Source organism: Puccinia triticina, chromosome 16A, assembly GCF_026914185.1.
Source record: "Puccinia triticina chromosome 16A, complete sequence".
In the NCBI taxonomy this organism is placed as follows: domain Eukaryota; kingdom Fungi; phylum Basidiomycota; class Pucciniomycetes; order Pucciniales; family Pucciniaceae; genus Puccinia; species Puccinia triticina.
The window spans coordinates 86588-112163 of NC_070573.1; the positions used below are offsets into that span (position 1 = coordinate 86588).

The 25576-nt window shown below is 44.8% G+C and overlaps 2 protein-coding genes across 2 annotated transcripts; one reads left to right on the plus strand and one right to left on the minus strand.

Annotated features, from left to right (window-relative positions):
* Nucleotides 1-12145: 12145 nt before the first annotated feature.
* Nucleotides 12146-15682, plus strand: PtA15_16A17 (uncharacterized protein; the record flags this gene model as incomplete). Its single annotated transcript, XM_053163844.1, has 8 exons — nt 12146-12309; nt 12420-12539; nt 12634-12741; nt 12823-13047; nt 13166-13730; nt 13804-15081; nt 15169-15246; nt 15323-15682. 8 exons carry the CDS (start codon nt 12146-12148, stop codon nt 15680-15682), a joined length of 2898 nt encoding a protein of 965 aa, XP_053027667.1.
* Nucleotides 15683-19953: 4271 nt separating this feature from the next.
* On the minus strand, nt 19954-21084 carry PtA15_16A18 (uncharacterized protein; the record flags this gene model as incomplete). Its single annotated transcript, XM_053163855.1, has 6 exons — nt 19954-20013; nt 20101-20186; nt 20265-20321; nt 20408-20585; nt 20667-20926; nt 21051-21084. 6 exons carry the CDS (start codon nt 21082-21084, stop codon nt 19954-19956), a joined length of 675 nt encoding a protein of 224 aa, XP_053027668.1.
* Between the last annotated feature and the right edge of the window lie 4492 nt (nt 21085-25576).

Sequence of the window (25576 nt, forward strand, 5' to 3'; positions counted from 1 at the left end):
TATTCAATGTTCACCTTCTGTCCCACAATCCGGCCCCAATATTGTAATAGCTTAAAGACCCCCAGCTTAGACAAGAAATACAACCACATCTGCTTTCTGCGTGCATCTACCTGAGGTCTCTACAGCAACCTCCTGTAGCGTGAGTGCTTTTCTGCCACGCTTAGCAACACAAAAAAAAGAGATAACAGAAACATTGTTATTGTTAGCTGCTTTTGGCTACACTACGCTACACTAACAAATAACATTAGTGTATTGGCCCACCGTTGCTACTGAGGCTTGTGCAGCTGCCAGAAGGGTGTTTGGTTGGTAGTTCTCATGGTTCAGTCCAACAGTCCAACCCAACAACCCCTCTTGTCAACACCGCAAGCACTGCGCTACGCTACGAAAAGCGGCAAAATAGCGCAGCACAGCAGCTACCCGCTATTTCCAGGGCAAAATTGGGGGACCACTATTTTCAGCGGTAGCGCAGCAAAAATACCGCTACACCAAATAAGACCTCTGCACAGCGCAGCAATTTTTTCCCGCTTTTGGTACAAATTAGCGCAGCGAAAGCGGTGTAGCGGCTGGAGCCGCTTTTTAACGCTTTGAGCGGCTTTTCGCTGAAATAGCGCGAATAGCGCACTGCGCCGCTACGCTTTTGGCCGCTGAAGTCGCTTTTTGCTATATTTTAAGCAAATTTCCACTGAGAATAGTGCTCATAGTGCACTGTGCCGCAGCGCTATTGGGCGCTAAGACACTCTTTGCTGTGGATGAGTTCCAGCACACCTGCACCTTGGTGTGCTGGAGAGTGAGATCAGTGATTTCCGCTTTTCAGCGCCCAGGGCAGCATTTTTTCCGCTTTTTCAGCGCTCAGCGCGTTTAGCCACCATAAATCACTATTTCAGCGGTTTTCTTGCAATTTGGCGCTCAGCCAACGGTGCAACAAATACAATACATGTGTGGCATGTATTGTATTTTTTTGTATAGCATATACATTGTATTTGTATTGTATTTTTTATTCAATACAATACAATGTATTTTTTGCATAATGTATTGCCCTCCCCAAATGTAATATGTTGTGGATTGGCACGTTCAATACATTTTTTTTGAGTTGTATTGTATTGTATTGGGTGTCCAATGCAATACAAATAGGGTCTTGGAAAAACAACTCCCAACTTTTGGGAAAACAACTTCCATACATCCGCGCGACTATTTTTCGACCAGCGCTTGACGTTGACCTAGACCATTTTTTTGGGTACGGCTTTTTTGGGAGTTGTTGACCCAAAATAATTTTATTTTGGGAGTCATCCCCACTAATTTTTATTAATATTTTTGCTTATTCATGAACAACCATAACTTCTTTCTCCCATCTACCACATGCTTAAAAATTTGAGAGCACAGAGAAATATACATAAAAAGACAATACTAAAAGTTTTAGCAGTATTGTCCCATCAGAAAATGAGATATAAGGGATGTGCACCAAAATTAGTAGGAAAATAACTGCTGACTGTGTAACTTTTGCGTTACACACCCAAAATTTCCACAAATTTCAGGGATATCTTAAGACTGCATAAACTCTGTGATATAAAATTTTTGGAATTATTGTTCCATCAGAAAATGTCACATAAGGGGCGTGCCAAATGCTTAGTAGGAAATGACTGCTAACTGTGTAACTTTTGTGTTACCCACCCAAACAGTCTAAAATTTTCAGGGATATTTCAAGACTGTAGCTTCTCTGCGCTATAAGGTTTGTGGCATTAGTGTGCCATCAGAACATGAGATATGAGGGGTGCAGCTCCACAATAGACATGCTCCCTACCAGCGCACAATTTGTACCTCATGTTTGATGACACAAACTCTCAGAGCTGCCAGAAATAATAAGGACAAGAAAATAAAAACAGTGTTTATTCAAAAAATACTAGAGAGGAATAATCACAATATTTATTCAAAAAAGACTAGAACAACCACCAATACATGAAAACTACAAATGGAAATACTAGTAAAATTTACCACTCTTAGCAGGAAAGAGGAGCTTTCTTCCACCTGTTTGAGCAAAACAATCAGAGTATCTTGCCTCCCAACTTTGTGCCTCTGGGTTGGCATTTAGCTTCCAGCTCTTTTGTAGGGAAGGGGCAGGGAAGACGTCAGGGGAGGATAGTTCTAGGGCCACAAAGTGATCAAGTCGCCGGATGAAAGCCAAGAAGATCGGGGGGTTTTTGTTAGGAGGGCAGAAGGAGGGAAGGAAAGTTTGAGACCACTCTTCAGTGAGATAAAAAACTGGCTGTTGAAAAGTGTTGGCCAGTGCTTTTCCGGAAGAGGGCATCACCATTCAATGAGCCATACCGCAACCTTTGGTACCGGAAAAGTTTATTCTGGCCAGATTTGACTTGATGTTGTGGAAATGTCCCAACTTCATGTACCACTCGCCTTGTTTGCTGATTTCGTCGGCTAGAGCTTCTCAGACTGCACCCCAAGCACCCTGACCATTCCCCAAGCACCATGCCACCACACGAAATCCACAATGGCCATCTGACTTGACATCAAGGATCCGCTTAACCAAGGTTCTGATGATGAATGGGAGTTGATTGAGCCAATTTTGGTCGGTCAACTGGTTCTTTGGATGGTGGTGGGGGGACTGGAGCTGTTGGTGGGGGGGGGGACTTGCGTGGCTTGCGGAGGAGGTACCCGGCTCAATTTTGGCGGAGGGGCGGGGGCAGACGAGGTTGATTGAGCAGGAGGGGAAGTGGAAGGTGGAGCTGGCTTCTTAGCGGTGGCGCGGGTTGGAAGTTGCGGCCGAGGCGCGGTGTGGTGTGCCAAATCTGTTTCAAGTATCAAATCAAATTACATAAAGTGATGGTTGAATACATGAGAAGGAGATATATTCTTAGATTTATTATTGCATAATTAGATTCTGCAAGTCATTTAACCCCTAGTCACTCACTTGAACCACTAGGATAGCTCCACTCAGTCAAAAGTTATTTTGGTTAAATGATTTTCATCCAACATAAGTACATAGTATAGTAGTACATTGGTAGTACATAATATGGTATTAGAGCCAACCACAACTGGGTCATATTTTTTGTGCATATTCAATTAGAGTTAGGGCTAGAACCACAAGTTGGCCATATTTGTATGCATATTCAATTAGACTTAGGGCTAGAACCACAAGTTGGCCGCCTTGTAGATAGACTATATAAGGAGCCCTTCCTCCCCCCTCATTTGAATTCAGCATGTGAATAGCAGCCACCAACCAACCAGTCACTCATTCATTTAACAGTGTGATCTCAAACATCCACTCACCCAACACCTGTGATCATAATCAGGTTCTTAAATAGCTTGTGTCATTGCACATCATCTGCATTGTTTGACTTAAGTCTGATAGAGACTACTACACATAGTGATCTCTATCAAGGTTTTGCCACAACAATAAATAAATTTTGTTGTCAGAATCCTTGTGTAGTACAATAGAGGGGCAGGTCCTTCAAACCACCCGTAACATAAATATTGCTTAACTGCAAATATCATATTTGTTATCTCCCCCTCACAGAACTGCCACCCGTCCCAAAGGAGTTCTCACAGCGGGGGCAGACGAGGTTGATTGCACAGGAGGGGAAGGGGAAGGCGGAGCTCGCATCTTCCCAGCGGTGCGGGACGGATGTTGCAGCGGAGGGGCGGCGGCAGACAAGGCTGATTTCACAGGAGGGGAAGGGGAAGGTGGATCTGGCTTCTTAGGCGCGACGCGGACCAGTTTGAAGCGCTTTGTCGGGACTTGGGCTTTCGGCGGCGGCGGAGGAGGAGGAAGCGCAGGTGAGGAGGGTGATGGTGATGGAGACGCCGACAGAGAATGAGACAGAGTGACATTCTTGGAGCTCTTTGACTTTTGGGCCGGGAGTTTCCTCTTCTTGGGCGCTGGTTCCTTCTTCTTTCTTCCTTTTTTGTTGCTCCTTCTCTTCTTTCTTCATTTGTTTCATTTCTTCCTTCTCCGCTTTTCTGGTTTCCGCTAGCTTCGACTTCATCATCACTCCTTCTTCATTATTCCTTTTATTTTCAACGTGTTTGAAGGCAGAGGGGTCCCTTTTTGTAGATTTTGGTTTGTTTGGCGCACCTTTTGGACGTCCACGGGTGGCCTGAGCTTGTGTTGGTTCCTGGATCGTCACGACGGTTCCAGAGCCTTCCAATAGGCTGTTGATAGCCTGTAACTTGGCCGCCATCTGCGCGGGATTCATCTACAGGAGCCTTTTGCGGATCCGGTTGACTTGCTCTATTTGGGTGAGATCAGTGTTGGTGTCAAGTGCATGAAGATCCTGGGGGGAATGAAAAGAATCCAGTTAGTGAGGGAATGGTGCAGGGGAGGTTAAAAATTGGAGGGAGGGGTGGCAGAGGGGCGGTGGCAATGGCCGGACGAATGGGAGTTGGTGGGAGTTGTTCTTCCAATCAAGGCTCCGCGGCTGGGTGATTTGGGAGTTGTTATCCTAATTGGCATGCCACACAGACAGAAAATGGGAGTTGTTCCTGTCCCTGGGGCGCGCGGGGGTAAACGGGAGTCGTTCGAGAAAAATGGGAGTCGTCCACGGAAAAACAGGAGTTGTCATAGCAAAAACAGGAGTCGTCCACAAAAACCAGCCATCCAAGGCCCCCCCACATGACAAAAAGATAAAAAAAACACCAGATCTTACCTTCATCTGGATATGAAAATCCTTGGGGAGTATCTTCTCGCCATCCATTGCGCACTGCCGGAGTGTATGCTTACAAGGAATTCCCATCCGGTTTTCGTAACACCCGTTGCACCTGTGCCAATTCTCCAGGTTAACACTTGCTTTCAGATGATTCTGCGCCTTCTGGAGAGCAAAGTGGGTGATCCAGCTGTGACAGAGAAAGAAAATCTTCCCTATTGATTGAAGGCTTCTAATGTTCTCCTTGTGATGCACCGCGGAGACTTTGTGGGATTGAGCTTCAAGCGCATTTGTGATTAAATTGATGACGGCGGCAAAAGAATTGTTGGGGCCCAGGAGATAAGATTTAATGAAAGCATGTGATGATTCAATTCGAGACATTGTCCAATGGTTGAAATGAGGTATATCCTTTGTCCAAGCGTTAGCATACTTTTCACACACTGGAAGCCATTTCTCAATCATATAATCTCCAAAACCTTTGCCGTATTTTGCGCAAAACCAACTGAAGCTTGAACGGAAATCGCCTGGACTAGTCATCTTGATTAAGTTGCTCCAGTGTTGAAGCAATTTGAACTCCTTTGCCTTGTTCTTGATGTGTTTCACGCCATTGGAGACCAAGTTCTTCTGTATGTGCCAAGTGCAAAGCATGTGGGTCCAATCCAGAAAATTGGACTGGAGAGAGGAGATGAGAGCTTCTTCTTGGTTGGTCAGAACAACAGCAGGAAGGGGAATCTTGTTGGAGGTGAAAACTGTCAGGAGGGATTTGAGGGCCCAGTCGTAATAATCTTGTGTCTCTTTGGCAAGGAAGCAGAATGCCAAACTGAAAGACTTGTTGGCTCCAGTGACATCAGTGATGTGGAGGAGAGGCATCCAATACTTATTCGTCTTGTACGTACAGTCAAGGAAAAGGATTGCATGGTACTGATGGAGAAGCTTAACAGAGAGGGAATGACAGAAAAAAAGACCTTTGAGCTCGCCAGATTTGTCAACCTTTGTCATTGTTGTGAAATTGGTTCCAGCCAGAATTTCATTCAGGTGAATGATGGGACTGATTCCTTGCAACATCTCTTGCGCAGCCCGCTTTTGTGCCAAGTAAATTGTATCAATTGTGGCCAAGATTGTCTCGTCAGGGTGCAGCTTCTTGAGGCATTCAAGTATTTGTGCCGGTTGCAATCCGGCCTTGCCAAGTCTTTTCATTTCTTTGTAGAGAGTGTTGCTGAGCTTACGGTGAACAGTGTGGGCAACGGCGGCGGTGGGGCGGTGATTATGAGTCAAGTTGGAGACTGTGAATTTCCAGTGGCCCTTCTTCTTCTGGTTGTATACAGCCGCGGTGAATGGACAGCCAATCAATCAAGATGATATATTTTCACAAGTATCACCTTAACGTTTGTTTTTCGCAGGATCACCTCCTCTGTATCATTTCAATGTGGATGTAATGTCAGTATGGTGGATTCCAATAGTAACAGAAGAATGAAAAAGAAGTGGGAAATAACAGACCTGACACATTTAAAATGGACACTCTTTCCAGGAACAGAGTGTTTGACCAATATCCCATAGCCATGCGCGCAAGCAAATTCTTGGATGGCTTCCTTAACCAATTCAATGTTGTCGTAAATTCCAGCCGGCGGTGCAGGAATGTTGTCGTAGATCGTCCTTTCTCCTTCTTCATTTACTGAGTCATCAACATCCGGTTGATTATCATTCTCAAGTTCCATTTCTTTGAGCTCCTTCTCAGTTCTCTCTTCAGCAATTTTCTCAAGAATTTTTTCGATTTCTTCTGGGTTTTTTTCAGTTGGAACAGTTTCAGAGTTTGGATCATTGTTAGTATTATCTTCATCTAATTCTAACATTACTATACAATCTTCAATGGTTTTCTCTTCTCTAGCTAGCTCTACATATTCCTCAAGCGTCTTCTTCTCGTCTGGACTATCTAAGCTATAATCTTCAAGTTCTTCCTCATTTTCTTCATGGATTTGGTTTTCTAGTTTTTTTTGGTGATTTCTTGAGTAATTTGAAGGAGGAGGGGGTCTAGGGTGACGTCTTGAAGGGCTTCAGTGGTCTGAATGCAGGCTTCAACGGCGGCAATGGCCTGGGAGTTGGCGGTGAAATGGGAGTTGGCGGCTGCGGGAGGTTGGGAGTTGGCCGCTGCGGGAGGTTGGGGGTTGGCGGCTGCAGGAGGTTGGGAGTCGATGTGGAACTACTCAAAGGGGAGAATAGAGCTTGGAAGGGAAATGGATAGCAACAGTGGTACTAATGTAAGCTATGCAAGGGTGCTGATGAGGCTGCCTTCCTGACTAATGCTGAGGGGATGAGAGTAACACTAAGAAAAAGAAGAAAAAGTGTGGCTGATTTCTAATTGATCTTAGGAACTAGTACTATGAGCTGACTACTGACTACTGAGGGTGTGAGGGTTGGAGCAGTGATGGGAGAGGGGAATGCAATGGCAAAGGTTCAATAGCAATGGGTTCAGGAGCAACTGCACTGATATCAATGGGTGATGAGTAATTTCTACTATAATTTCTGTATCTAGAATTCTGCATAAAGATCTCCCATAAGGTACAAGTGAGGGGGGAAAGAACAGTTCTTATATGAAGGAAGGATGAGCACAGAAAATGAGGAGTTCTGGCTATGGGAATGAAGGTTGTACAAATGGGGAAGAGTGATATGAAAATAGTAACAGCTTGTAATGATGAGCACTACTGAAAAGGGTAAGCACAGATCAAATGATGTAATGTGTACAATAGGCATAGTACATAATGAGCAATGTATGTAAAGAGTTTAGTATGTGAGTAAATACCTGTGAAAAGAATGTTATGTAATCATTCAACTAAGTTACTAATGAAATGAGTATTGTAACTAATGAAGACTGTAAGGTTTCTGTAAGTCTTATATCCTCTATAACTATTGAACCATTGAAGATAAAGGGGTACTATGTATGAGTGACTATAGGTGAAATGAGGCGTAGAATCTGAATATGCAATAATAATGAGGTTTTTGTGAGGGTGTGTGGGGTAATAGGCAGTGTAATGATGAATATATGTAAAAGAAGATAACAAAATACTACTTCTGGTTTGGAATGGAGCACCACATAAACAGGTTCACGGGAGTCGGCAGCGTAGGCAGGGGCTAGACCTTGAACACCGCTGGCTAGGACGGCTCCTTGGGGGTCTAGAATGGCCGGTCCTGGGGAGTCGGTGGCTGTGTGGGACCCAATGCCTGCGAGGGACTCTGGGGCTACCTCCTGGGCCGCAATTGCAAGGGAGTCGGTGTCGATGCCAGACCCGTTTGCGGGGCCTTTGGCGGCGGCTTGATCAGCAGCTGGATCAAGGGCAGCAACAAGGGTGTTGGGGGCTCAGTGCCTCCATTTTGGATGGGAGGGGGCTTACCTGGCCCTGCGGCTGGGGTTTCCTTGGCATGCTCGCCAGCCACTGGGGGCTTGGTGTGCTTGCCAGGCACTGGGGCCTTGGCGTACTCGATGGCGGCGACAGGGGGCTCGTTGTGCTCGACGGCGGCGATAGGGGGCTCGGCGTGCTCGATGGCGGCGACAGGGGCCAGGGAGTCCTGGTCCTGGAAGGCGGTGGGGGCGGCTGGGTTAATCATTTTGTTTGATCAATTGGGCGGTTGGGGTGGACGGGTGGACGGTGATCGGGCGGTTGGTGTGGCGGTTGTGGTGTGTGTGTGTGTGTGATGGGTGGAGGGTTCAAAGGGGAGTTGTCACGACTCCCTGGGGGTCTCCGTGGCCCCCGCGGCTGACTCCCAAATTAACGCAGGGGGCACTTGTTTTGGGCGAACAACTCCCAAACCCTCCGAGAAAAAAATATTAAAAATATTAATAAAGATTTGTAGGGACAACTCCCAAAATAAAATTATTTTGGGTCAACAACTCCCAAAAAAGCCGTACCCAAAAAAAGGGTCTAGGTCGACAGCTCCCACTGCGTGTAGCGCAGCGCTTGAGTTGTTGCCCTTGTGTAAAACCCCCACAAAGTGTGCACCGCGGTTTTTACCAGCCTCTCACAAGGACTATCTTTGACTTCATATAGTCCCATTTTCCCCTCCTCTTCCTAGCTCAGTAGAGACCGCAAGACTTCTGACTGTCTCTCCTGAGATAGGTGAGCTCTTTCTTCCTTTCTTCTCCTTCTCTTTTCTTTCATATCGGAATGTATATAGTAGAGACCCTGACCCTCCTGAATGTCTATCCTGAGCTAGGATATTGAAATACAATCCCCAATTTTGGTATCAGACTCCTCAAGACCCTTGTCTCCTCTCTGCCACCGCCAGCGCCCTAGCCCAGTGAAGAGATTTGTCGCCCATACCTTGCTTGATGGGAAGTGGGGATTGAACCCAAGGGAGAGTGGGAATGAGACCCAGGAAATATCATGAGTGTAGGTCTTGAACCTGTGATCTAGATGTAGGCATTTAGGGTTTTTTGTGCTCTTGCAAGTAAGCATTCACAACTTCATCAAGTCTCTATTTTAAGCTAGTAGCACTCAGGTAGCTCTGGGCCCATAACCTGTAGAGACTGTAAAATGAAGATGTTTCTGGTGAAATTCAAACTAGAGAATCTGCTGTTGGACCCGGGGACCCCACCGCTGTTTTTTTTAAATAATATGCACCGTACCCGTACCCGGCACCTGCTGGTGGGTGCTGCGGGTGTACCGGCGGTACTTGGTGATTTTTTTCATAACATATTGATCCTGTTGCATAATTTCAGCCTTAGAGATACAACAAGTATCCTAAAGTCTGCAAAAACTAGCAAACCACTTACAAATCCTGAAATATTATTGAATATTCAGAATCCTCGTGTTAGATTAAGGGGGGTAACCCACTCGAAGTAACCCCTCATTCCTACTCCTTCTCACATTTTTTCATATATGTACATATAGCCATAAAGCGCTCCAAAGAGCAGGAAAACTACATAAAAAATATTTACATAAATTAAAATACATAAAATTATATTAATTAGTAAAATTCCTTTCCCCCGTGAAACAGGATCCACGGGTGAGAGTAACACTTAGTACAAATTGATATTACACTTCATATTAAGCTATTTCACATGACAATTGGTTATACAAATGTCACGTGTGGGAGTAAGGGAAGTTGTGTTATATTGTACAAATAAAATACCCATAACCAAGGCAGATTACATGTCTACCCTTGACATTTACCCATAGCCAAAACCAATTGGAACATTTCAGCGCCTTCAAAGACCTCTCCAGTATTTAAGGAGGTAATTGAGCCACTGGAATTGTCCCCCCAGACATTTCACCACCCAGTAACCTGTAAGTTAACTTGTGAAAATTCTCCTCTGGCTTATTAAAGCCACCACTTCCCTTATTTCTGCCCTCCTGGCACGAAATCCACTAGATCTTAACTCTAAGTTGCCAATATCCCTTATAAGCATTTATTACAGTTATATCTTTATAAATAGTTGCTGTAAGACCTCCGCCTCTGACGCGCAGCCAATCAGTTTAAGCGCTTACCAGCTATTTCTACGTCAAAAACCTTATATATCCCTGTTCTTAATAAGTAAACCTTATTAATTACAAATATCTTCCTCTTACATAAGAGTGTTTAAACCCTTGTAGTGGCTACATACCATGTAACAAGTTTGGCACATTATTGCCAGTGTTTTATTTCAGTACAGTTATAGTACTAGGGCAAAAACCCTTATTTCTGACGGGTTTTTTACCCTAAGTTTCATAAATACAACTGACACATAATAACTAAGGCCCCGTTTGGAGCCAATATAATCTGGGCAATATATGAGTTTTTTTGCCTGACATCCTATGTGACATCTGATCAGGTCCGCCAAAACTTGATCAGAGGTCACAAAATTCCAGATTATATAGTGCAATTACATTGGCTCCAAATGGGGCCTAAGTAATATATATTTATTTTGACTAATTTTACTAAATTAACCAGTTAAACAAGTTTTTACTAATCAGGATGACTTGGCATCGCTGTCTAGAGCAATGAATTGCCTTTTAGACTTAACCTGGGCCTTCTTTTTGTCTTTGAGAGCCTGTTTCCATTTGTTCAAGGCACCTTCTTTGATCTTATTGTTCCTTTGTGGCATTGTGGTTGAACTTGGATGGTGTTGGATACCCAGCTGGGATATCAAGCCAGGCTTTGGCCAGTGGTGTTGTTAAAGTGAGTTTGGGGTGCTATGTTTGATTTAGCAACTTGGTTTAGCACCTGCGGTGGAGAAGCTCTCACTAGGCCACGTTTGGCAGGGGTATTGCAAGATTCTTGTGACACCTGATGAATTTTTGGTGGATTTAAATCAGGTGTCACACAAGAAAAATTTACATTAGGGGGGTTCACAATAGAATTTTAAGAAAACTTTAAAGCCCATTTTATAAAGGCCTTTGTGAACAACTTTTCAAAAAATGCAAAAAAAATTCTGATTGCCAAGGAGCACCCAAATTGGAGGACTTCCCGTTTTCTAAAAGGCTTGATTTCAAGGAGGCCTCTAAACCTTGTTTTCTGGTGAAAACTCAATATCAATCAATTTTCACCAGCCAGTAAAGTTTAGCCTGTCCCTCTAGATGAAGCATTTGACTCTGAGCCAACGGGAAGTCCTACCTTGGATAGCTTAACAAATTTGTAAAATTTGTTCCCGGCCTTAAAATGGGCTCCAAAGTTTTTTGTTTGTTTGTGAAGGCTTAATTGACTTTAAAGTGTTTTTTTATCCTATTGTCAGCCTCTCCTATACCGGCTGGCACTGACTGGATACAACTCATGTTTGGACAATTTTCAAAATCAAATTGATCTGCTTGACAAAACTTGTACCAGATGCACCAAGTCCTCTTATATCAATACACCGGGACACTCTGAAGATGAGCAAAATATCAGGAGAGGGTTTGGTTGACACGTGGTCCTCCTTATGTCAACTAGTGTGGCACAGGTGGAGAAAAAGAAATGGAACTGCAGGGATTTGTCCAAGAGGCAGGAGGCAAAACGACAATGCCCTCTGATGTAATGTTGAGTAAGAACACTTATCTTTCCAGCAGGAATGGGTCATAGTGGTGAAAAGCAAAAAAAAGGGTGGGATTGCCACTGTTTGTCCAAATGGAATATGGTTCAAAAAAGGTTTATATGTGGCCTCAAAAGGAAAAACAAATCCAAAGATTCCGTAGAGTCAGCTCAAGTAGGATTGAGCGCCGTTTTTTTTGAGTTGTGCCAATTGCTGGATGTATGTCTAACATCTTTTACGTGGAAGTCATTTGATGATTTGATTGCAGATTTGGTCAAAGGATGATGTCATGAGAACATAGACTGGGAGGCCAAGCCCCTCCGAGCTTAACTAAGCCTCTCCTTCGGAGACGCGCCCCTCCTGAGTCTAGGGGCCCCGGCTGTTCAACCGGATCCCAGAAATCCCGAGCGGACAACAAGAGAACCTGCTCAACTGCTTCAAGCCATCCCGGCACCAACGGATGTGGCACACCAAATAACCTGGCTATCATCAACATTCAGCATCAGCGAACCACAACATGAGCTCGAATCCTCAATCACCCGACCTGGCACTGATACTATGGCTCAAATCACTCGATCTGCCTTACTTTCAAACCGATTCTTCATCCGAGCAGCCGAGATCATTCGATCGATTGAGTCAGATCAGCGATGGTGAAATACTGTGGCAACTACTCTCCAGTCTGTCAGTTTATACTAATCCTGCTGATGAATTCCAACCGATCTTTGCTGGGGTCACTTGTGATTCGATTGGGAAATTGCTAACGCTCCATTTGATATCGTTAACATACTTAGTGATTCGGCTTTCTTTCGAGCTCCCAGACCGTCGTCTATCAGTGAAGCCCTGTCGGAAGCCTGGGTGCTCCGATTCACCTCATTCAAAAAGATGTATAAACTAATCGTCCGTTATTTCGAGTACGTAGTCACACTACCATGCTCTCACCAATAGCTTAAGTGAATAATCAGACATCAGCAATACTTATATTCGATTTTGATTTTAATGCTCCAGAGAGGAAGTCAGAAAATCAACCAGAAACGTCAAAAATCCAAACCTACAGAAAGTTGCAAGGGATGGAGATGTAACCGAGAGTATCTCATTGTGTATGATCATTCTAACGTTAGCAATTTTTGTGCCGTACCTCCAAAAACCCGCCCAGGAAGGCATTCAACAACTGACTTTATTGCGCTGTTCGGATAGGCTGGCGACATTGGTCCAGCCAGACGCGCACGTTCCCAAAATACAGGCATTACCCACTTGGGCACAAACAGCGCTGATGGTTGGCATTGAAGCCGTCAGCAGTCAACTCATCACCCTCGAAATGAACAGAAGTCCTCATAGAGATGTCGGTCTATCGGGTGAAGGCGAAGATGTGCGCTCACTCGAAGATACACTAACTAGACCTAGGTCCTCCAACTCTAACTAGTACGCTCTTGGGTTTTCTTATTTTTTCTTTCGGTAATAATGGCCTAGTCGCCCGATATTCACAAGCCAATATTGCGTAGTATTCCATTGACTGCCTAAATCGTGTTGTTTTTTCAAGCCGAGAAGAAGACTCGACCCTGTTAGAACGCCTTCGTGCCCTCGAGGTAGAACACAGAGACCTTCAATCTGAAATGAGACTGCTACACCAAACCAACCAGGACACCAATCACAAGCTGTTCATGACTGAACAGGATTTGAAAGCCTCACAGGAAGAATTACGGAACCTTGAACTCGAACGGACCTCCAACCACCGTCGCCGCGAACATGATTTCGAGCCGGCCTCAGATGATGATGGTTCCAACTCGGATCATCCCCACCGAAACTCACACAATCGACAGGAATATCTTCTTCGGGGCGAACTCGAACAATCAAAAGCCGAGCTTACCAATCTAGGTGTCAAGCTGGATCTCGCCGAAGAGACCAATGAGAAAAACGCCCGGACGATGGAGGACATGCGGAAGAGGTTGGATGAGCTTGGGGACGTGGAAGAGGTTAACCGTGGATTGAGAGATCAGCTTGATGAGGTTCGACATGAGATGGAACGTGCCCGGAAGCTGGAAAACGTGATTGAGAAATACAAAAAAAAACTGGACGAGTCTGCGGATCTTCGCAGGCAGATGAAGGTTTGTCACTTGGTCTTTGATAAACATGAATGATCATAAAATAATTATCTAATGTGATCTCGACCGACCACAGACCTTGGAAGAACAAAACTCAGATTTACTCGATCGGCATACGGCATTAGAAGATGAATATCACAAAGTAGTGGCTTTTAAACCGCTGATGGAGCAATACAAATCCAAGATTGCCACGTTAGAATCCGAACTTTCTTCTCAAAAACGGGAAAACGACCGATTACAGTATGAATTAGACGCTACTACGCTCAAGTTACAAAAGGCCGAAGAAGAACGCGATCGAGAAGGTGAAGAACTTGCATTATATGAAGAGAGGGTGAAGGAGCTTGAAGAGGTGACCCCGATCACACATACGCGACGACGAAAGAAAACCACAGAAACTGAGGAGGGTGAAGAGGGTGATACATCGACGACCGCCTTCGACGCAAGTTTCGATCGACACGTTGATGAGGAAACTGGGATCATCGAAGGAATCGGCGGTGAGCTGAATGATGCGATCGAAGGGCGAACGATGACCAGTCTCAAACTTGAACTCAGGAAACTACAACGCGAAATCAAAATCCTCAGGAGCGCTCAAGATGAAGATGACGATGGCGGAAATGGAACCGGAAAGAAATCTAGGTACCTCGTTCTTGAAAATCTATTAGAAGACGCCAACCGGATGAAGCGCAAGTACGAGGACGATTATTTAAAGCAATACAGAGAAACACTCGTCCTGACAAATCAACTAGAAGAGATCCGAAGTGGCAAATCAATGAATGGTGAAGGAGCAGAGGCGTCGATAGCACTGAGACAGAGGCTTAATGAGACAACGGAGGAACTGGAGAAGCTGAAAGCTGAACACATTGAGCTAACGGTCTCGTACGAGCAAGTCAATCACGAGCTTACTCTGACCAAGTCAGACCTCAATCTAATCGGGAAAGATCAGCTGGAAATGCTCAGTTCACTGAGGGATTCAGTTTCGACGGAGAAGATCGCCTTGATGGATGAACTCGATCGACTCAAGAAAGAACAAGGAAATCTCCGGGACCAACTGGCGATGAAAACCGAACAGATCCAATCCCTCTTACTTGAGAAAATCAACCTCCAATCGGATTCGATCGACCAACGCGAGAGGCTGCTAGTCCGTGAACGAGAGCTCAGTGGCGGACAAGTGAAAAGTCCGAAGACGAACGAGCTCTCCGAGGAGGCTAGGACAAAGTTGGGCGTAACTGAACAACTTTACAAAGAGAAGGACGACGAATGCCGGATGCTTAAAGCTAAATTAGACAAGGCGAAATTATTCATCATGAGTCAGGATAAACTATACAAAGAATCCCCGGTTGACATTTCCTCTCTGGTAACGTATTTTGTCTTCATTTCGTCATCTTGCAGACTTGCTTGAATATTGATGGTATTTCCTCGATTTCTACGTTTAAATCACCAGACTAGCAATTATGACGAAACCGTGCAGACGTATCAAGCTGAACTAAGTTCCTCTAAAGATCTTATTGACAGGCTGAGGGTTTGCCCACGTTCTCCTTGTGATTTATGAAAATCGTTCAGGAGTTGATCGTCATTTGTGTTGGCAAAAACAACAGAATCAATATCATGAGATGGAGACACGGTACGCAAAAGAATTGCGGTTGATGGTCTCGGCATGGCACAACTTAGGTCAGCAGAAGATGCGTGAGACGATAGCGTTAAATCGCAACGAGCACTCAAATCCAAGCGGGCTGGGTCGACAGACGTCGTCCGGGGTTGGCTACCGGGTCGGGTCGGGTAACCAGCACCTGGGCAAGAACGGCGCAGGCTCGGGGCCGCGTGGATCGTCCAGCCACTCGAATAACCTGGGCTTCGGCGGCCAGCTTAGACCTCAAAGTTGGGTCAAACAACAGCGCGATCGGATGATCAATCAATATGCTCTTGTGAGTTTACGAAGCCATCATTTTACTACCTAAGGTTTTTTTCCTCTGCCTTCACATATCGCTACAGCTCAGTTGTCTTCAGCGAAACAATTGCTAGTGTCGTTTTTTCCAATACGCTGCTGTTGTTTTTGAATTATGTCGTTTTGTCGTTTTATAGGGATAGCCCTCATCCGTTTCGGGAGCAATATTTGTTCCCTTTTGTTTGATTGTCCATATTCCAATTTTGTAACCCAGAACGGAAAAGATCACTCCCTTGTTTCTTATTCTCCCTCCTTTATTTTGTTCCCTTGCTAGCATCTTTTTTCTGGCCGATTCATTTTGGTTATTATTGAAAGTGGAATTAACCAGTCATTAACTCTCTTCTTTTTGTTGTTACACTCTTCGTCTTGGTCATCGGTCGGCGGTTGGGTCTTCCGAATCAACGCAATAACCTACCAAAAAAAATCTAGTTACATCATTAGGTTCTGATTAAAAAAGTCAATCATCAACCGATACTCCATTCCCTCCTCTTTTCTCCTTTTCTGTCCCCATTCCATTGGCTGTCTTTTTACCCAGTTTTGCCCCTTTAATTTGTTTTTGTTTGCTTTTTTTTGCATATCTAAATGGCGATTGTTGTATACTCTCTCCGTGGTCTCCCCTTTTTTTTCTCGTATCCACATACCTACATAAATTTGAAGACCACCACTGTAATAACTTATTATCGTTACATGTTCCTTCGCGTTCACTATGGCTTGGTCTCCTTTGTAGATCATGTATTTCAACATTTGGCATGCTGGCCTAATTATCTAGCTACAAGTTCATCTTTTCACGCTGCTCCTTGTCTGCTTCCGTGAATGGCCTTGATCACGCCCTGTGCGTGGGGTGAGCTGTTGAGCCAAGCAACAACTCGAGTGGGTTGCTCCGCCAGGTTGTACTATTTGGCCAATGTTGCACAATCTGCCCCAATAAAGCGTTAATGGAGGACTTCCCTTCGATTTACACGGCCGTGTAAAGTCAGATTTGGCACTTGTAAAGCCAGATTTTTACACCCTGGTTTTACACGCACTTTTCAGCGGCTAGATCAAACCAGAACATCCCTCTCGATGGCCGGTACAGACCGGTCATCGAGAGTACACAACCCTCCCGATAGCTGGTCTGTACCGGCCATCCAGAGTACACAACCCTCTCGATGCCCGGTACAGACCGATCGTCGAGGGGACTCAACCCTCTCGATGCCCGGTACAGACCGGCCATCGAGAGTACGCAACCTTGATGCCCGGTCTGTACCGGTCATCGAGAGGATTCAACCCTCTCGATACCCGGTCTATACCGGCCATCGAGAGTACGCAACCTTGATGCCCGGTATAGACCGGCCATCGAGATAACGCAACCCCCTAGATGCCCGGTCGAGACCGGCCATCGAGAGTACACAACCCTCTCGATGGCCGGTATAGACCGGTCATCGCGAGGACATAGCCCACTCGATGACCGGCCTGTACCTCGAGAGGACACATCCCTCTCGATGGCCGGTACAGACCGGCCATCGAGAGAGAGGGCACCACCCTCTGGTAGATCTGTGCCGGTCATCGAGAGGACACAAACTTCTCGATGGCCGGCACAGACCGGTCATCGAGGGGGTACATCTGTACCGGCCATCGAGAGGCTTGAGTCCTCTCGATGAGCGGCGTTGTGTCCTCTTGATGTCCTACCCACCGGTCATCAAGAGGCATGTGTCCTCTCGATGACTGGTAGAGGGGACACATCTGTACCGGGCATCGAGAGGACACTGTACCCTCTCAATGACCGGTCCGTACCGGGCATCGAGAGGGGTCTGTACTCTCGATGACCGGTCTGTACCGGCCATCGAGAGGGATGTGTCCTCTCGAGGTACAGGCCGGTCATCGAGTGATCGATGACCGGTCTATACCGGCCATCGAGAGGTTGTGTACTGTCGATGACCGGTCTCGACCGGGCATCTAGAGGGTTGCGTACTCTCGATGGCCGGTCTATACCGGGCATCGAGAGGGTTGAATCCTCTTGATGGCCGGTCTATACCGGGTATCTAGAGGGCTGTAAATCTGGCAGGTATTCTGGCATCTCAAGCCTGCGGAAAAGCTTCTAAAGCTAAAAATTACAAGGTGAGTCAGATCTGGCTTTACAAGTGCCAGATCTGACTTTACACGGCCGTGTAAATCGAAGGGAAGTCCTCCAATGGACTGTTGGTGCTGCTATGTATTTATGCTGCTTTTAGCCCAAAACACCACTGGAAAGTGATGTAGCACAGCCTAGCAACCCTTGCTGCGCTGCCCAATTATTATAATTACTTCTTGGGAGTGGAAGTCTATCACCCTCCCTCTTCTTTTGCTCTCTCCTCTCCCCGCTCTTCCCCCTACTAATGATCCACACTTAATCCTTTGAATCCAGACAGCTCGGTAGCCACCGCCACACCCTGCTGAGCTCAGCTGGTGAGTGTCCGCTACTTCTCGGGAGTGGAAGTCTATACCTTCCCGTATTTCTTTTTCTCTCTCCTCCCCCCGTTCGCCCTACTAACATGACACCTTTAATCCTTTGAATACAGACAGATCGGTCGCCACCGCCACGCTCTGCTGAACTCACCTGGTGCGTCTCCACTCCCAAGCCGTCCTAGTTTTCGGGACTATAGAGGGGCTGGGGGTGAAGCTATTGAATAGTTAAAAAAGCTTCCAGCCAAATGGTACTTTCTGCTCCCCTATGAAATTGGGGGATAATATGCAAGCCACAGGGAGCAGGGGGGACTTGTGTTGAGTTAGAGTGGCTCAGCTATGTCAACATTTGTGTTAGTGTAGACCGGCTCTGCTGCAAACACTATGTCTTAACTACAGCTTTCTGTACCTTTATCATCTTTTCTACAGTTCTTTCTACTCATAATTCCTCTAACATCATCAATTTGTTTGTAAAAAAAAGAAAAAAGAATGCTCAAGTGCAACAAAGGAGAATCTGTCAGCCACTGAGACAATTGTCCATGTGTCTACAATGATAATTACATGTCATGTGTTGGAGGCCGGGGTAGAGCCAATGTGGTAAACTTAGCAAATCCCAAGTTTATTCATCTTTATGCATGTACTTCCCATTGTACATACATACTCTACTGCAGCTGCGCCCATTTGTACCTAGTCTAGTTCAAGTCATCCGGTACCGGTTCCACTCTTTCCTCACCAAGTTTGGACCAATACCAGGGCGCACTTGAGCTAATCACCTTGACGCACATCTTATTATCAGAGTGCATTCTCTGAGGAGTCTTACATCATGTAACCCACACTGCCAGCAAACGGCTGACGTAAACCAGATTTTGTTGCGCTGACAAAATCCAAAGTCAAATTCAAACTCGCACCCCGGGTGTGTTGTCACCTGTTGTGGATTTCGTCACCTGCCATTCTCAGTGGCAGGTGCAAGAGAGCACGACTCCCTTGATGGCCGGTGCTAACCAGTCATTGAGGGGACATACACACCTAGCTCCCTTGATGGCCCGTCTGTACCTGCCATCAAGAGGAACACCCTACACCCTCTTGATGGCTGGTCAGTACCAGCCAGCAAGAGTAAAGCACCATTTATACTCTTGATGGCCGCTACTGACCGGCCATCAAGAGGTGATACACATACCCCTTGATGGCCTGTCAGTACACCGGCCATTGAGACAAAAACACTAAACTCTTGATGGCCCGTACTGGCCGGTCATCAAGAGCAAAACTCTCTGGGTGATGTGTATACACATCACCCTTGATGACCAGTCAGTACCAGCCATTGAGTAGTTCTTAGTGTTAAGATTACAGTTTTGTCTCTTCCATCTTTCTTTCTCTTTGTCGTGTGTGCTACATACATTTTCCCTACGTTTCACTCAGATGTCACAGCTTGGAGCTAGTTTACCTGAGGCAGCAGGTGTGGAAGGACTCTTTCCTCATCCTTCCACATCATCCTCACTCACCATTGCCTCGTGCCTGCTGTCTCTAGACCCAGTCTTGCTTGTCACTTAGGTGTAAGCCATCTTTGGAATGATTTCATGAAGCAAGCTGAAAAATACTGCATTCAATGTCATTTTATCTCAGCATATTGTTAATTGCCATGTGATCTAGGAAGAATTCCCCGTTCCAAACAATAGTAAATTCATGCAGTTGATTCTTAAAAAATGAATTTCCAACCTAGGTCCTCATCCCCAAAATCAAGATAGCAGTTTTTTAGTGAAGCTAAATTGAAGCAAAATTGGCATGATCTTTATTCAGTGTGAATTTTTAGACATTTGTTTGCGAGAAAAGTTATCGGTAAATGATTCTTTGGAAGAGGGTTTGAACTCAAAGCTTGCAAGCATCGACTCGGGTTAAAACTAAGGCCATCAAAGTCGCAAATTCAATCTTTTATGAAGACAATTGAAGTAAAATCAGAAAGTATTTCAATTAAACTTGCATGATATGACTGGTTCATCTGAGATGAATACGTACCTGGGGTGCGGTTGAGGTACAAGACAGGGTGAAGGTTTTTGCCCCTTCGGGCCCAGGCTCAAACCAGCTTTCCCAACGGAGTTGATCTGTTTTTTTTAGACGCCATAAATTTTAGTCCAGCTGATCTACATATTCCTATTGACGTGCGTAATTAAAATACTTACCTTCCAGCACGCCTACATAAAGTTCATCCCCACCTTTCCGAGACTCATAAATATGTCCTACAATGAAGTGAAACGTCCAATCACCGTGTAATTAGAGTAGCATAACCAATTCAAAATTGGATTTTCAAACAGAACTTATTTACCTCCTTTGTTTAAAAAGTTTCTCTCATAGCGGTAGGTGATTTCCTCCCCCTCCGGTGTGATATAGCGAAAACTCCAGCGATCAGTCTTTACGCCACGAGGATCAATTTCGAACCTGTGGTGTGATGGGGAACCTTCGGACTCCACGTAGTGCGTCTTGCTAAAGCAGGTATCGTCTTGCTATAAAGAAAAATAAATGTCTTAAACTTTGAGATGGCTAAGTCTGAGTTTTGGTTTCCAACTGAAGGGGAGAATAATTACCGAGTTGAGGGTCAGCAAAGGCTGCTTATGTGGGTCTTTCAACTCCACCGTTGAAATTCCGTGGCGAACATCGTGGACAGATTTATTAAATATGTAGGCAACAGAACCATTTGGGTAATAGACCACCAATCCACCTTTTGAATAGTCCAGCTTATCTTTCATGATGTAAACATTGGAGAAGGGAGGGTGACCATGGTCATGATCTCGACGGGCAAGCCTGGAAGAAGAGTTTGATGAGATGTGACTCGAAAAAGCAATGCCTAGAATAAAGTTTAAAACTATAGTTAAGCCTGAAATATGCATATTGAAAGGGTATTTGGGGGAGAAGAGGGGGCGGCCGCTGCCCATTTCGAGCCTCATATATAAATGACTGCAAGTGCTGACCTACCCTTATCCTTTCCTTTCCGACTCGCGTCATATTGCTCAAACCTTACTTGTCTTAACTCACCAGACAGAAGCCCGAACGGTGCATCTACTTGGTTAATCCCCCAGTGCGGTGTTGTACATTTCTAGCTACAAGTTTCACTGGCATGACAAATGCTTTTTGCCTTGTTGAAGCACTGCAAGTCACTGACAGAGGCAGTCTGTGATACATGTTTGAGTGGACAAGACATATTTATCTGTTTGAACTTTGCACTGTGCCACTGTGGATCATGGTTTCCTTCAAACAACAATGAAACAGATACAGTTATGGTTTTGAAAGTTGATTTATGCATGCAGCAAGAATCCAATTGTTTCTGCGGGAAACCTAACTTTAAGTTTTTTCTCTTCAATGTTTAAAACAGATTCCATTCATTCAGCCAGATCATCAGCACCATAATACAAATATATCACTTTTGAAGTGTAACATTGCTATTACGGTGCTGAATATGGCCTAATATATTCAATTTGATGACAAAGGCCCTGTTTAGAGCCAATATAATTGCACAATATAATCTAGAATTTTGTGAAATCTGATCAAGGTTTGGAGGACCTGATCAGATGTCACATAGGATGTCACGCAAAAAAAAAACACATATCGCCTGGATTATATTGGCTCCAAACGGGGCCAAAATTGAAGAAATGAATGGCTTTCCTTTCCAAAAAAAATGGAATCTGGGCTTGAGGTGGTTTGTTTGTTATTGAATTAACTAGAGGCCAAGGCGGCTTCGCCGCTGCAAATTGGAGGTTAAATGTGCAATAATAGGAAGAAGCAAAATAAAGTGAACCAAATCCATGAGCACAGTTCCAAGTGGTTATATGCCCCTCACATCCACTTTTGTGAGTTTTGACCAGGATAGTGAGACAATATCATCATAGTGTCTGGTATAAGTTTGATGCAAGGGTAACATTTGGGTTCGGTGGAACTGGGTGGTGTGTTGTTGGCAAGGACACAGTGGCCATGGTGCCAAATGCCGCTAGAGTCACAACTCATTGCTTATGGATGGGCTGAGCTTGAATATTTAAGGAGGGAGGGGGTTGGTGTCTATTTTCCCACCAGGGGATCTGGTTTCTTCTGCCCCTCTCCCTGGAAGCCCCCTACTTGCTTGATTAGGCCCCTCCTTGACAGCTCTTTCACAGAGTTTTTCACAACCGGCCCTTTTTTGCTTTTTGCTCTGGCACAGCTGGAAGGTCATCCATAGGGCCTTTGGGTCTTTGGGGATATTTTAAACTGCTGTGTGTATTGTCTAAATTGTGTGCTCTTCTGTTGTGTTCTTTTTAAATTAGAAATACACCAAAACTTAGATCTACGTTTCCACGTTTGTGTGGATTTAAGAAACTTGGATCAGTGATTATATCACCTAGGCCTAAGAGCATCTCCACCGCGGGCCCTAAATCGGGGGACTAAACCAAATTTAGCTACCCAAACCCGGTTTAGTCCCTCCACCGGAGGCCCTAAACGGGTTTCCAAACTGAGAAAAACCCTCCCGGGCCCTATACCAGTCCCAGCTTTGAGACCGTATAGCTCCTCAGATAGTCCCCCTGTACCACATATCACACATAAAAACTTCTTGTGATACTCCACTGCCTTCAATACACAACCCCCGATATCCCCACCCCACACCTCCACGTATATCACCAATCCAGCTCACCTGTCCACTCGCCTGCAATGCCAAGAAGAAAAAAACAACCCAGCAACATCACCCCCGGCAATGAAGATGATGAGGAAGTCCAAACTGATAACAATATTGCTTCCAACAACAACGGTATGTTTTTTCTTTTCTTTTCTGCTTGTTCAAAATTGTTTGTCAAAAAAACTAAACAAGTACTGGGACTTTTTGCTACCTACACTCAGAGGATATCGATCCAAATCTCACCCCCAACAAGAGCCAAGCCGCGCAGGGAGAGGAAAAGAAGAAAGGTCCTAGCTATACCGAACCCGAGGACTACGAGCTATGTCAAGCCTGGGTTCAGGTATCCGAAGATCCCTCTGTTGGAACCGATCAAGACGGAACCACTTTCTGGGAACGAGTTTCGATTGTGTATCACAAAGCAATACCAAATCCGATCCGACCGGTGTGGAACTACTCAAGGGGGAGAATAGAGCTTGGAAGGGAAATGGATAGCAACACTAGTACTAATGTAAGCTATGCAAGGGTGCTGATGAGGCTGCCTTCCTGACTAATGCTGAGGGGATGAGAGTAACACTAAGAAAAAGAAGAAAAGGTGTGGCTGATTTCTACTTGATCTTAGGAGCTAGTACTATGAGCTGACTACTGACTACTGAGGGTAAGAGAGTTGGAGGAGTGATGAGAGTGGGGAATGCAATGGCAAGGTTTAATGGCAAGGGGTTGATGAGAATGGGCACTTATAATTTCTGTATCTAAAATTATCTATAAATTCTGCATCTAGTTCTCTGCATAGGGTACAAGTGAGGGGGGGAAGACAGTTCTTATAGTAAGGAGGGATGAGCACAGACAGTGGAGGCATTCTGGCTATGGGAATAAAGGAATGTACAAATGGGGAAGAGTGATGTGAAAATAGTAACAGTATGTAATGATGAGCAATGCTGAAAGGGGAATGCTGGTTATGGGAATAAAAGAATGTACTAATGGGGAAGAGTGATGAAAACATAGTAACAACTTGTGATGATGAGCACTACTGAAAGAGGTAAGCACAGATCCAATGATGTAAGGTGTACAATAGGCATAGTACATGATGAGCAATGTATGTAAAGGGTTTAGTATGTGAGAATAACTATGTAAAAGGAATGTACTGTAATGATTCAAGTAGGTTACTAATGAAATGAGTATTGTAACTAATGAAGACTGTAGGGTTTCTGTAAGTCTTATATCCTCTATAACTATTGAACCATTGAATATAAGGGGGTACTATGTATGAGTGACTATAGGTAAAATTTGGCGTAGAATCTGAATATGCAATAATAATGAAGTATTTGTGAAGGGTTATGGGGGGAAATGGGAAATGTAATGATGAATGTATGTAAAGAAAAGCAATAAAATACTACTTATGGTTTGGAATGGAGCACCACACCGGTCGCCAGCTTGAAAAAGCAATGGAGTAACAACGTTCAGCCATCGATCAACAAATTCCATGGTTGTGTTCACCAGGTTGAACAGTTCAACCAGAGTGGTGCGTCTGTTGAGGACCAGCTAAACCGAGCTCTCCGACTTTACACCGAGGACCAGCTTACACACTTCAAACACTTACGCTGCTACAATCTACTTGTCAAAAGCCCGAAGTGGAATAATTACTGTCGCGATAACGAAAAGAAGGCCAAGATTTCTAAGAGAAAGAGAGCTGCAAGTCCAACTAGTGAACATCCTCCGTCAAATGTACCTGAATCTACTCCCGCACCATCCGATGCAGTCTCCGAGTTTGATGGTACTGGTACTGATGCCTCGATACTTGAGCGACCAGTCGGAAAAAAAAAAGCAAAGTTACTCAACCAAATCGCCGCAAAAGACCAAGAATGGAAAGCCGATGTCGCATGCGCTCAAACTAAAATTGCTTCTGAATCCGAGCGATTCAATGACATCATCAGCAACGATTCACTTTCTCTCAAACGCATCGCACAAAACGGAGAGACTGCTGCCGAGCTTACCATCATGAATAAAAATCTTGACGACCTCGACAGCGAGCAACAAGAATATTACAAGCTCAAGAGAAAAGAGATTCTCCAATCGCTCCGGAACAAAACAAGCTCAAGACAAACTTAGATCTTGTTTCTCCCTGTTTCACTTCTCTATCTACCTTTTTAGTTTGATGTGATTGAAATAGATCTCAGGTTGTTCTCAATTGCTCACTCAATTTTAAATCACACAATCTGTGGTTGTTTTGATTGCGAAGTTTTTAGGAAAGAGAAAATAAGATAAAGTAAAAGCAAAAATAAGAGAAATTAAAAGCGAAAAGAGAAAGTAAAAGCAAAAATAAGAGAAAGTAAAAGCAAAAATAAGAGAAAGTAAAAGCAAAAATAAGAGAAAGTAAAAGCTATAAATTTTGAATAAGAGTCAAGGTTCTTCTTTGTCAAGTCGACCTTTGATCTCCCATTGATGTTTTACAAGATCACTGCGGAGCTGAAAATGAGTGCTAGAGTTTTTCATTGAATGATAGTTGTCAATGAAATCAGAAAAAGAAATAGATGAGCCATCTCTTGAGATTTCCACCTCGGTGATGATGGCACCAGCAGGGTTCTTGTTGAAGGCATAGCTCAAATATGTATCTCGTTCATCCTCCACAATCATGTTGTGGAGGATGATGCATGCCTTCATGATGTTTGTGAGGTTGTGATGCTTCCAGCCTCGGGCTGGTCGTGAAACAACCGCAAATCGACTTTGAAGTGCCCCAAAAGCACGCTCGACATCCTTGCGTCGGGCTTCTTGCAGCTTTGCGAAGTATTTCTGATCGGCTCCCCGGGGCTGCGAGAAGGTCTTCACAAACGTCGCCCAGTCTGGATAGATTCCATCGGC